The 12,110-nt window shown below is 36.6% G+C and overlaps 1 protein-coding gene across 4 annotated transcripts in view; it reads left to right on the forward strand.

Moving 5' to 3' along the window:
• TRABD2A (TraB domain containing 2A) overlaps window positions 1-12,110 on the forward strand; it is a 102,210-nt gene that overhangs the window by 22,796 nt on the left and 67,304 nt on the right. For all 4 annotated transcript variants that reach the window (XM_070736227.1, XM_070736229.1, XM_070736230.1 and 1 more), the window contains exon 2: window positions 746-1,306. In XM_070736227.1, the coding sequence (XP_070592328.1) occupies window positions 746-1,306 (561 nt within the window). The remainder of the gene's footprint in view (window positions 1-745; window positions 1,307-12,110) is intronic.

The raw sequence follows: 12,110 nt of genomic DNA on the forward strand, positions 1-12,110 counted from the left end.
CAACAAATAAGATAGATTTCTTTTTTTTTCACCTCCATATCCCGCCCCAAATCGCTTTGCCTTTATCTATAGGCTGCTAGTATCAATCTCCTATTAGATTTGAAAAGTTATAAAATACTTGTTATGGACATTTGAAGGCTGTTTGCAGCATTCTGTTTCGTTTTGCTTATTGGGAGATACTGTGGTCTTGGCTTTTTTAACAGGAGCATTTACAGAATTTACTATTGATGTATAATATCAAAGTTTTTCCTTTTCCTTTTCTTTTACATACATACTGCACTATTAGGAATATTATTTGGTTTGTTTTGGGGATAAATAGCATTGTGCAAAGCATAGAATAAGGAATAGTAAACAAAAGAAACTAGAAGTACCAGATTAGAGAAGATAAAAAAGCCTTCTGAATATATGAATTTAAACAGCACTTAAAAAATGCTCTGTATCAGCCCATTTTCTTGTAGATGAAATTAGTAATTGTGTTCTGTTCATTTCTCAGTGATTATTCATTTATCTATTTCAGTTGACCCAATGCTTATGTAACTTGCTAATATGAGAATTTTACCTAATATCTAATGAAGTCAATTTTTTCTTTTATTTTTTTGGATGTTTCACAGCCTTTCTGAAATTTTGCATTAGAAACTTAGCCTCAGTCAAGATTTATACCCAATCTAAGTAACTTTAATGACAGGCTACACAACGTATTGATCTCAATGATTAGTTATTCCCCATGTTGTTTCCTTTCCTTCAGCAAAGTGAGCTGAACTCCTTCCTGTGGACTATAAAGAGAGAGCCGCCATCTTACTTTTTTGGTACCATTCACGTCCCTTATACTCGAGTCTGGGATTTTATCCCTGAGAATTCTAAGAAAGCTTTCCAGAACAGTCATGTTGTCTACTTCGAGCTGGACCTCACAGATCCCTACACAATTTCTGCTTTGACCAGTTGCCAGCTCCTACCACAGGGCAAGAGCCTTCAAGATGTGCTCCCCAGGGACCTCTACCGACGACTCAAGCGCCATTTGGAGTACGTCAAGCTGATGATACCTTCCTGGATGACTCCAGATCAACGAGGCAAAGGCCTATATGCGGACTACCTCTTCAATGCTATTGCAGGCAACTGGGAGAGAAAAAGGCCCGTTTGGGTCATGTTAATGGTGAATTCTCTGACTGAGGTGGACATCAAGTCACGGGGTGTACCTGTTTTAGATCTCCATCTGGCTCAGGAAGCAGAACGCCTCAGGAAGCAAACTGGTGCAGTTGAAAAAGTAGAGGAACAATGTCATCCATTGAACGGGCTCAATTTTTCTCAGGTAAGGATGGTTCAGACTGTTTTTTGATAAACACATGAAATAACCTGTGCTCTCATAATGCTTAGCTGGTAACCTTTTCTTAGAGAAACTGAAGAAGCTAGAACACTAGGTCAGCTTTTTAACATTGAATACCTTTGTCTAATATTATAAAAGAAGGAAGCAGATCAACAGAATAAATATTATAAAAGGAGAAAAGAAGGTGTGCAGTCCATATGACTGTGCTTTTATTAAAGTCCCAGCAAAATAAACATCATATCTCCTGTTGGAATATTTGTTCTAGGAATATAATTTTTTAAAAAAATTTAATTTAAAAACACTTTTTGCACACATATTTATAGTTACTTTTTCTGTTCAGGCTTGAACTGTTTCACATTTCTCCTGCTGTGACTCTGCAAACGTGTACAGATTTGTCGAGTATTTGTTCTAAGCCAAATGTGTAAATTGAGATCCCTAACACCTTTCTGTTTAGCAAACTAGAGTTGCAAGGTTTTTTTTCTTCTTTTTAATGCATGATTTGGGTTTCTTTCCCTTAACGCCAGGATGATTAAAACAGTATATCGACTGCAAGTCCTTCATCACAGGCCATTTGGGCTAGAAGTGATGAGTATTGGAGTTCAGTAGTATCTTGGTTAGGGGAAAAAAACACCTAACAATAAAAAAGATGTCTCTTGGTTAGCCAGCCAAGAGTAGAAATTGGAAGGCTGGACGTATACACGAGCATATTTTATATGTAATCCCAGCCAATTAGCACGACTTGACAAATGTACAGTATTGATATTTGATGAATAGTCACTCTGAGGGCTGTCCAGAACTTTAAAAGGCAAAATATAGCACCTGTCTGAAATCCTTTAGAGTGGGCCCATATCTTCTCCCAAAATTGCACAGGTTCTAACCATGACTGCAGTGCAATTCCAGCTAAAGATAGATTTGGGTTAGAGAATTGCAGACAAATGCTATGTATGTTCTCCAAAGCACCTTTTTGCTTTCAAATCCAAATTACTGCCCTGTTGTTGGTAATGGTTGCCATACCACAAGGGACTTAGTGGGGATATTTGAAAAGATACCTGTAATTCCAACAAAAATGTAAGAAAGCATACAAGTTATTGAAAATGTCTTAGAATGCAACATATTGGAAGATATACTGTATCTTCGCCCCTGTTAAACAAGGACCTGGGGAAATGTTAACATTGTATATCTGCTAAATAATGCCTGAAATCATTGCCATTTCTTCTATGGAAGCAGCATGTTTGGAATGAGTTTAAATAATTAATATAGGCCCATCCTCTGTTGGTTTAATATTAAGTACACTAAAAGTACCTTACTATGATAACAAAATGGCATATAGTAGAGTCTCAAAACAGCCACTGGTGATATGATTATCAAAGAATCACAGGCTTTCACATAAATAATTTTGTCTCTAAGTGGTTTTGAAAAAGACTTTCAAATTGCCTAAAATGTTGGACATCCTCTTCCTGTCCAGATTCTGCAAGATGTTGATATAACATGAAAATCTGCGTTCATGGACATCTGGATAGTTCTAGGATATAAGTCAAGGCTCTTGATATTATCAGATGCAGTTTGTAATAAAACAAAAAGAGAAAAAATGTGTAATTTTGAAGATTTTTTTTTTTGCATTTTACATTTTTTTTCTCCACAATAAAAACATGCTCATAATATCATATACCTAAAGTATAGCTCAAATATATATCTTCTTTTCAAATGCAGCAAACTGCAAATTAAAGTCCTCACAATTGCTCACCTCCATGTCATCAATGTTAAAAAAGCACACAAGTCTTTATAATAATTCCAGCTGTCTAAAAAGGTTTTTCCAACAGCCTAACACAAGTTGCTTTCCTCTGTACAAAATACAGTAAGCATTTTCAAGATTTTCAAAGTTCACTCAAAGTTCAGTTAGCCAACAGATGAGAATCCTTATTTGCAACAATTTAAGACAAAATAGCCAGTGTTTTGTATTATGATAAGCTTCCACTTCAAGGTCAACAGCTGGGTAAATAACCACTAATAAATCCTTAGTGTAAAATCTCTTGCCAGCAGATGGCACAGCCTAACAGTCCAGTGTATCTCCTTTTGTTTAATAACTTTGTATATATTTTTTAAAAAGAACAATAAAAATATCTATTAAATCCAAAACTGTCTTAATCCAAAGTACCATATTTAAATCCAAAATTTCTCAACGATGGGCTTTAGTTAAAAGCTTCCCAATTGATCCCAGAATACACCTGATCCCCATTTTTCCTAAAAGAGCTGTCTTAACCTTTATATTGCTTTCTGGATAAGCATTTGCCTTTTGCTCTTGTTCAATATTTTTGAAACTTGGGAATTTTAAGTTGTGTGGACTTCAAATCTAGTTTGAGCAGCCGTTCTTGCATTTCAAAAGCTGAGAAAAAGAGGATTTGAGTTTGTTAGACTGTCTTCATATATATGCTTTTCAAAGGAACTTTAAGCCCAAGCCTATAATAGTTTTACATTATGATGAAAATTCATCCAGGAGAATAAAACATTGACAATGGTATTTAGGACCTAGGGCAGTGATGGCAAACCTTTTTTGGTTCGTGTGCAAAAAGGATAAAAATCTACACTATTTGCCACAGTTGTTAAATGAATCACTGCAACTGTTGAGTGAGTAACACAATTGTTAAGTGAATCTGTCTTCCTGGTTGACTTTGCTTGTCAGAAGTTCACAAAAGGTGGTCACATAACCTGAGGACACTGTAACCATCATAAACATGAACCAAATGCCAAGTGTTCAAAATTTGATCACGTGACTATATGGGCTGCAATGGTCCTAGGTGTAAAAAACACTTATAAGTCATTTTTTCCAATGTTGTTGTAACTTTGAACAGTCACTAAACAAATGGTTGTAAGGACTACCTGTAGTATTTATCATCTTGGTACCATACCTAGTTTGCCATGCTGCTCTTAAATGAAGATATTCCCACAGATATTGGCATTTACTTAATTATAGATCTGAGAATGAAAGTGTTGAGCTCTTATGTCAAAGAGGGTTGGTCTGTCTTTGGCAGGGTTTCTCAACCTTGGCAACCTTAAGATATGTGTGGATTTCATTTCCAGAATTCCCTAAGCAACATGGTTTCTGCTTCTCATTACAATTCTCTTTTGATTTTTATCTGCTAAAGATCTATTGTACTTCTGGAGGATCACAATGTATTCCAAGATGCTTTCCCACTTAATGTAGCCTACCAATCCAGTCCAATTATTTCAACTTACTATTGCTTCAAATCACCTAACCGGGTTTCAGGGAACATATGTACCATTTTCCTTTGGTTATGCACAGCAAGCAAGTATTTATATTTTATTCTGTGTTAATGCAACTAATATTTCCTGGGAGATAATTTGAAAGTGCTTATCCTTGATCTCACGTTACGTGAAATGGTACAATGTCACTCTGTTTCAGTAGATCACAGAGAATGGTTTGATGTTTTTTGAGCATTCAGAAAGCATCCTTGCTGCCTACATTTCAAAGCACAACTGAGGATTACATAATTAATGTTTACAAGGCTTACTCACATTAAAAGAAAACTATTTTCTCCTCAGAAGGGGAGAATCACCTTAGATTTACTGAGAAAATGATACTGAAGATAGATAGTGCCACCTTTCTAATGGATCTTTCCAGATGATGAATCTACGTTCAGGGGGCACATTGAAAATAGAGTGTATAAGCTCTTGAAAGCAACCACCCATTCTCCACATCTTACCATTGTTGTTCATTGGAAATATTCAATCTATTGCTACCTTTTAACACTGGAAATTATAGGTGCATCAATCTTAGTGGGGCAAAGCAATAAAACACCCAAGACTTATTGTTGTCAAATATAACAAGATACCTGGTTCAGCATTCTAATTTCATGAAAATGGTAGTCTCCTATTATCTAACACATCTATTTTCGGAATGATTATGACAGATAAAGTTACTACATTTCGTGAAGGTTTCACAAAACAAATTACAGACATGATTTGATTAAATTTACACTCGCTTTCTGCCATATGTGGAATCTAATTTCTTTTCTCACAAATGTGTCTAAAAACAATAACCAAATTCATATCAGATCTAATTTTTATCTTAACAAGAAATTTGAGTAAACCGATCACAATATATTTTAATAGCCTCTTGCCCCCATGTTCGTTTTATGCTAGAAATCATGACAGAAGATGGCACTGAGATTTATAGGATTAATGTTCTGAACACTGTTTTTAACATAATTTTTTTATTTTTTTCCTTTTTATTGAATATTTGATTGAAATAACCCCAATAGAATAAAGAGGTAAAAAAAGAAAAAAGAGGGAAAGGTTGTAGATAAAAGAATAAAAGCCACACCGAGTCCTTGGAGGGGCGGCGGCATAAAAGTCCAATCAATCAATCAATCAGTAAGTAAATATGAATCTTGTATCATGAAATCATGAATCATGAAACGTGAAGTTCATTATTTCATCAGTTCATTGATTGTGCAGAACTAGGTTTATTATATGATTTTTAAAAAACATATGAAATTAATATCACTATCATAATTCCAAGAAAAATGTGCACACATCATACAAGAAGAAAGAAGCAGAAAAACAAGTTCTTATTTTAAATTTCCTGCCAATGCACTCCAGTTGAAATGCACCATTTTTGTTTCAAGTATCTGACATCTGAAGGGGAGAAAATGCTTTGGCCAAAATAAACTAGATACATACAGTCTTTTATACTTATGTTTAAATGCAAATTTATCCAGGAGGATGAAATATTTTAGTCTTGAACGGCCATTGGACTGTTTGGGAGAAATGAAAAGCCAATGAAATTCTAAGACCCTGTGAACTTTTAAACCCAAAACTGTATCACCTATCAATTGTCACTGGAGGGAAAATAAAATTAAGGGGAATAGTAAGAGCTGGAAGGAAGAGACCACATGGGTCAATAATTGAAAGGACCTTGAGAAGAAAGAGGAGGTGAAAAGCGAGGAGGTAAAAAAAGCTCAAATTGTTGTCAGAGTGAGATCAATAGAAAACTGAAAGGCAAAATCGCAACCTCAAAAAACTGAATTGATACAGAAACACTCAAATTTGTTTTCCCCAGTTAATATAATAAAAGAGGAGAGAACATTAGTTTAGAGCACAGGTATCAATCCATCATGTTTGTGACACCTTTCCCAATTACAGAGCTGGGGTGGGCATGGCCTGCATGTGATGCAATCATCCCACAGGCCACCAGCTTGACCATTTTGTTTGGGGAAGGAATATCCATCTGTGGACTATTAAGGATGGCTCATTTTTTATCTAGAGACCTTTAATACTCTTTCTAACTGTATTTACAACTGCACTATCTTTATTCAGGATATAAACCTGAAGTAATATGTTGAGTCATGGTGCTTCAGCAGAATCATGCATTCTGATTGGTCAGTACATGTATATAATGTAATACAGTGTTCCCTCGATTTCCGCGGGGGATGCGTTCTGAGACCACCCGCGAAAGTCAAATTTCCGCGAAGTAGAGATGCGGAAGTAAATACACCATTTTTGGCTATGGACAGTATCACAAGCCATCCCTTAACACTTTAAACCCCTAAATTACCATTTCCCATTCCCTTAACAACCATTTACTCACCATTATTACTGGTACTCACCATTGAATAAGGCACTTAGTGATCCTGATATTTATAAACATAATTATTTATCAACAATAATTTTTTTTTTTGTTACTTATTTCCAAAAAATATTAGTTTGGTGATGAAGTATGACGTCATTGGATGGGAGAAACCATGGTACAGAGGAAAAACCGCGAAGTATTTTTTAATTAATATTTTTTGAAAAACCGTGGTATAGGCTATTCGCGAAGTTCGAACCCGCGAAAATCGAGGGAATACTGTACACCATTTGTATGGGTATGGTCTGGTTTGATGGTTTGGTTTAGTGGTTTAGTATAGTGTAGCCTGATAGTGATTAATTGGTTGGTGGTTTGTTCTGTAATACAGTGTAGAGTAAATAGTTACTTTTTGATACTACTGAAGAAGTAAAAGAGCCTTCATTGAGAAAACTACTTTGTGCCTGGTATTCGCCACGCTTCCAACACAAATTCAAAATAACTCTTGACAGTCTTCACTAATAAGGGTAAATAGCAATAGCACTTAGACATATATTGCTTCACAACGCTTTACAGCCTTCTCTAAGTGATTTACAGAGTTGCCCCCAATAAACTGGGTCTTCATTTTACCAACCTTGGAAGGATGAAAGACTGAGGGGTTTGTAAGATGAGGTATCACTGTACTCTTATTTTGCACCTTTCCCCTGAAACAATGAGTGGCAGAAATAAAAAAGTTTGATAAAATATTCCAAACCAGGAACCTGGTCTAATGTTTGTTATAATACTGTTGCTTTCAATAGTTTAACTACCTCAACTTTTAAGTACACTTAGTTTTTGAAGAGAGTTGTTACGGAATCATCCTGCCAAGTATTATGGGATTTTGGAAACATTATGGATTGGATTGAATTCAGCCTATTCAATTTAAATTGTCTTCCACCATAGAAAGCAGTTGAAATGTATAATAACAAGTTGCTGCAGTTGGCAGGCAATATAAATACCTCTACAGCAGACTGATTATGAAACATAAATGCTGTGTTTTCCCATAGGAGATCAATTTTGTCTGGCTGGAGCCAAAAGTATAATTCTGCTAGGGTATCATTATTTGCAAGGCAGAGTGGTTTATAGTCTATAATGCATGAAGCTTTTGCACCTTTGCAAACATAAATATTATGCTCGAATGGTGATCACCTAAATCTTCTAACCTGTTCAATTAAATATCAAATGAATTTGATTGTATATAAATAAACATGATGATGCATAACTCTTTTCTACATTTTCAGTTTGGTTATGACAGGCTCTGATTTAACTCATTTTAACAATTCAGCAACAGGTAAGAAGATTAGCACTGGAAAACACTTTTCTAAGAAAAGCAACAGTTCTTCAGGTTTTGCATTAGAGTTTTAAATTAAATACCCTGCATCTAGCATAACCTGTGACCAATTAAGTACTGTATTTGATGGTAGTATCAACCCCCCTCATATTTGGTAATAAATTTTACAGACATTGAGGAAAGAAATGTGTAAGATGACCTACACCTACTTAACTCTAATTGGCTGGATTGGATCTGAGTGTAAAAAATATTTAAGCTAAGAATCTATCTATCTATCTATCTATCTATCTATCTATCTATCTATCTATCTATCTATCTATCTATCTATCTATCTAGTCTGTCTAATCTATCTATCTATCTATCTATCTATCTATCTATCTATCTATCTATCTATCTATCTATCTAATCTATCTATCTAATCTATCTAACTATCTATCTATCTATCTATCTATCTATGTCTCTATGTCTCTATGTCGCTATCTCTATCTTATCTTATCTTATCTATCTATCTATCTATCTATCTATCTATCTATCTATCTATCTATCTATCTATCTATCTTTCTACAAAAACTGCTACTTTAAGTGTCAATCCATCAAGCCCCATCACATAGTTTCGTAGGTATCAGGTAGTTTGTTATAATCTCAGCCCTGGCATATACAGTACTGGTATTAAGGATGATTTATATATCCAGCCTTATAAATTTCTTAAGAGTTTTGTTTCTTTGCTATCACAGGATTAACAGATTGCTACATGTGGGTAGATTATCTCTTAATAAAAGATGAACTCATTCAGACTTTAGCTCTTGCACAGTTGTCTTTAGCTGGTGTTGCAAAGAACAGGTCTTTCAAAATGTCCTTTTCTGTGCTTGTGTTCTGTTTGCTTTAGAACAGACAGTTCTTTGTAGGCTGTGTTCATATCCTGAAAAATAAGACTTAAAATATTGATTCTTCAAATATGCACTGGATCTGAATCGGTCTGTTTAACTCTGTCCTGTGACATTTTAACGAGACCTGACTTGTTCCAGTCTTTTTCTTCACCAAGAGAACCCAGAGAGAGATAAATCTTTATGCCAATAATACCTAAAACATCTACATTCATTATGTCAGCAAATCATCCTTCGTGGAAAATTATTCCATCAAGTTTAGAATTCTTTCTGGTGGTGGGTGGTGGTGGGAGGACAAACTTCAAAACCTGGAAGGATTTTGTGTTACACTTTTTCAAAGAATTCCCAATACGCTAGGAAGACTTTGCCACACTGGAAGGTCTTTAACCGCTTATTATTTGAGTTTTTCTTACTAGAAAATGACAAGGATTAAATCTGACGTCTTGTACGTGCCAAAACAAAACTCTGTGTGTAGAATTTAATACCTTTATTCCTTTATCCAGAAAACCAGGCTTCGGAGATGTTTCACTGTTTCAGAACATCCCTGAAATAAAATCTTTTTTGCCTCCTCATTAAGAAATATTTAGACTTGATTTGCCTCTGCCTAAAAGTTTGTGCTCTAGTCTTGATTTATTTATTTATTTATTTATTACTTAGATTTGTATGCCGCCCCTCTCTGAAGACTCGGGGCGGCTCACAACATGTAAAAACAAATCATAAGCAATCAGGCAAATTTAAAATATTTAAATATTTAAAAACCCCATATGCTAACAGTCACACACACAGACATACCATGCATAAATTAAACGTGCCCAGGGGGAGATGTTTCAGTTCCCCCATGCCTGACGGCAAAGGTGGGTTTTAAGGAGTTTACGGAAGGCAGGAAGAGTAGGGGCAGTTCTAATCTCCGGGGGGAGTTGGTTCCAGAGGGCCGGGGCCGCCACAGAGAAGGCTCTTCCCCTGGGGCCCGCCAACCGACATTGTTTAGTTGACGGGACCCGGAGAAGGCCCACTCTGTGGGACCTAATCGGTCGCTGGGATTCGTGCGGCAGGAGGCGGTCTCGGAGATATTCTGGTCCGATGCCATGAAGGGCTTTAAAGGTCATAACCAACACTTTGAATTGTGACCGGAAATTGATCGGCAACCAATGCAGACTGCGGAGTGATGGTGAAACATGGGCATACCTAGGTAGGCCCATGACTGCTCTCGCAGCTGCATTTTGCACGATCTGATGTGATTGTTAAGTAGCAGAGTTTCCTATCAGGATACTTAAAGGTTAAATTACAGGTAGCGCTGACTTAGCCACTGTTTTGGACAGTGACTGCTTACAATTATGACAGTGATGAAAAAGTAACTTTGGGACAAGTGTCCATAGTTGCAACTTCTCAGATCTGTAAAGCAAAGGAAAGCTGAAGTAGGATCATAAACACTTACTGATTGCTTTGCTTAATGACTGAGTTGTTGGTCTCATTTGTGGTTACTAAATGAGGACTACCTCTAATGGATTGGAGTTGAGGGCTGCTTTATAATTGTAAACATTGCCAAAAGATTAAATCCAAAATGAATTTTGGACAATATTAATTTGAGGCCATTTTTCTATTTCCGACATATTTTCGCCAAATCAGAAGAGAGAAAAATATGTGAACTTGAACTTTCCTATGTTATTTAGTGAGGTTTTCCCCCAGCTCTTTACATTTCTAAAACACCCACTCTCAAAATAATAATTGCAAAAGTATAACCTCTATTTGTTCTAGTGACAGTATTTTTTCCCCATTTGTCAGACCTGTTGTGTTCGGTACAGTGAAACATATTTTTTTTAGAAATTCTTCTAAATTATCTTATCGCTGTGATCTATTTTTTTTCTCCAGTTGTCAATTTGGTGGCAAATGCAGAAGCTAAAATTGGCTTATTTCATTCAAAGCTCTCAAGAGTTCGACAATGATGACACAACTACTCAAAATGTGGGATGACTATAAAACTGAAGCTGCCTGATGCTTCTAACTCTATCTTACTAGTTAGTATAAGTGATATGAAATCCATTTACAAATGTATTCATGAATTCCTATTTCTCAATTTTGTATCTGTGTGCAGATTTGGCTGTTCAACAGCTGGCCGACTCTGTCTCTGAAGACAATTTCTGCTGTTGCTGAGATTTCAGAATCATTAGGGATGTTTTGAGCATGTCAGGGAAGCTGTCAGTTTGCGTTAGTAAAGACATGCCATCTGCACAGTGGCTCATAGTTCCTGCTACTTGGAGTGTGATGTTTTCATAATTCCAATAATTATGAGCTTTCTCAGGGCGGCTTGATAAAGACACTCTTCTCTTCCTCAACTTGCCATTGGTCATGGCGTGTGATCACAAGCCACTGCTTGTCAAATTTAAGTTTCTTTTTCTGTCTCTTCCTCTCCCTTGCCCTCCTGCCCTAAGTTGCTAGAGATTACTTGTCATGAGAGATCCGGTGTTGGCTCAAAAGGGGCATAGTTTGGAGTTGATTGCAAAGAAATACCGTATTTTTGGAGTACAGTAATACCTCGTCTTACGAACTTAATTGGTTCCAGGACGAGGTTCGTAAGGTGAAAAGTTCGTAAGATGAAACAATGTTTCCCATAGGAATCAATGGAAAAGCCAATAATGCGTGCAAGCCAATTAGGAAAATCCAAAACATTAAGGGTTTTTTTAAAAAAAGCTGCCGGCAGAGGAAGCTGAGGCGGAGTGGGGGGAGGGACAGCGAGAGGTGGCAAGAGGTGGCAGTCCCAATGAAGCAAGGTGAAAAGAGCCTCTCTTGATCTCCATGGGTCCCTCCCGTTTTTTCCCACCCTGTCCTGCACCTTTCTCCCCTCTTAATCTCCATGGGTCCCTCCCGTTTTTTCCCACCCTGTCCTGCACTTTTCTCCCCTCTTGATCTCCATGGGTTCTTCCCGTTTTTTCCCACCCTGTCCTGCACCTTTCTCCTCTCTTGATCTCCATGGGACCCTCCCATTTTTCCCCA

The sequence above is a fragment of the Erythrolamprus reginae genome, chromosome 2 (assembly GCF_031021105.1).
Source record: "Erythrolamprus reginae isolate rEryReg1 chromosome 2, rEryReg1.hap1, whole genome shotgun sequence".
In the NCBI taxonomy this organism is placed as follows: Eukaryota; Metazoa; Chordata; class Lepidosauria; order Squamata; family Dipsadidae; genus Erythrolamprus; species Erythrolamprus reginae.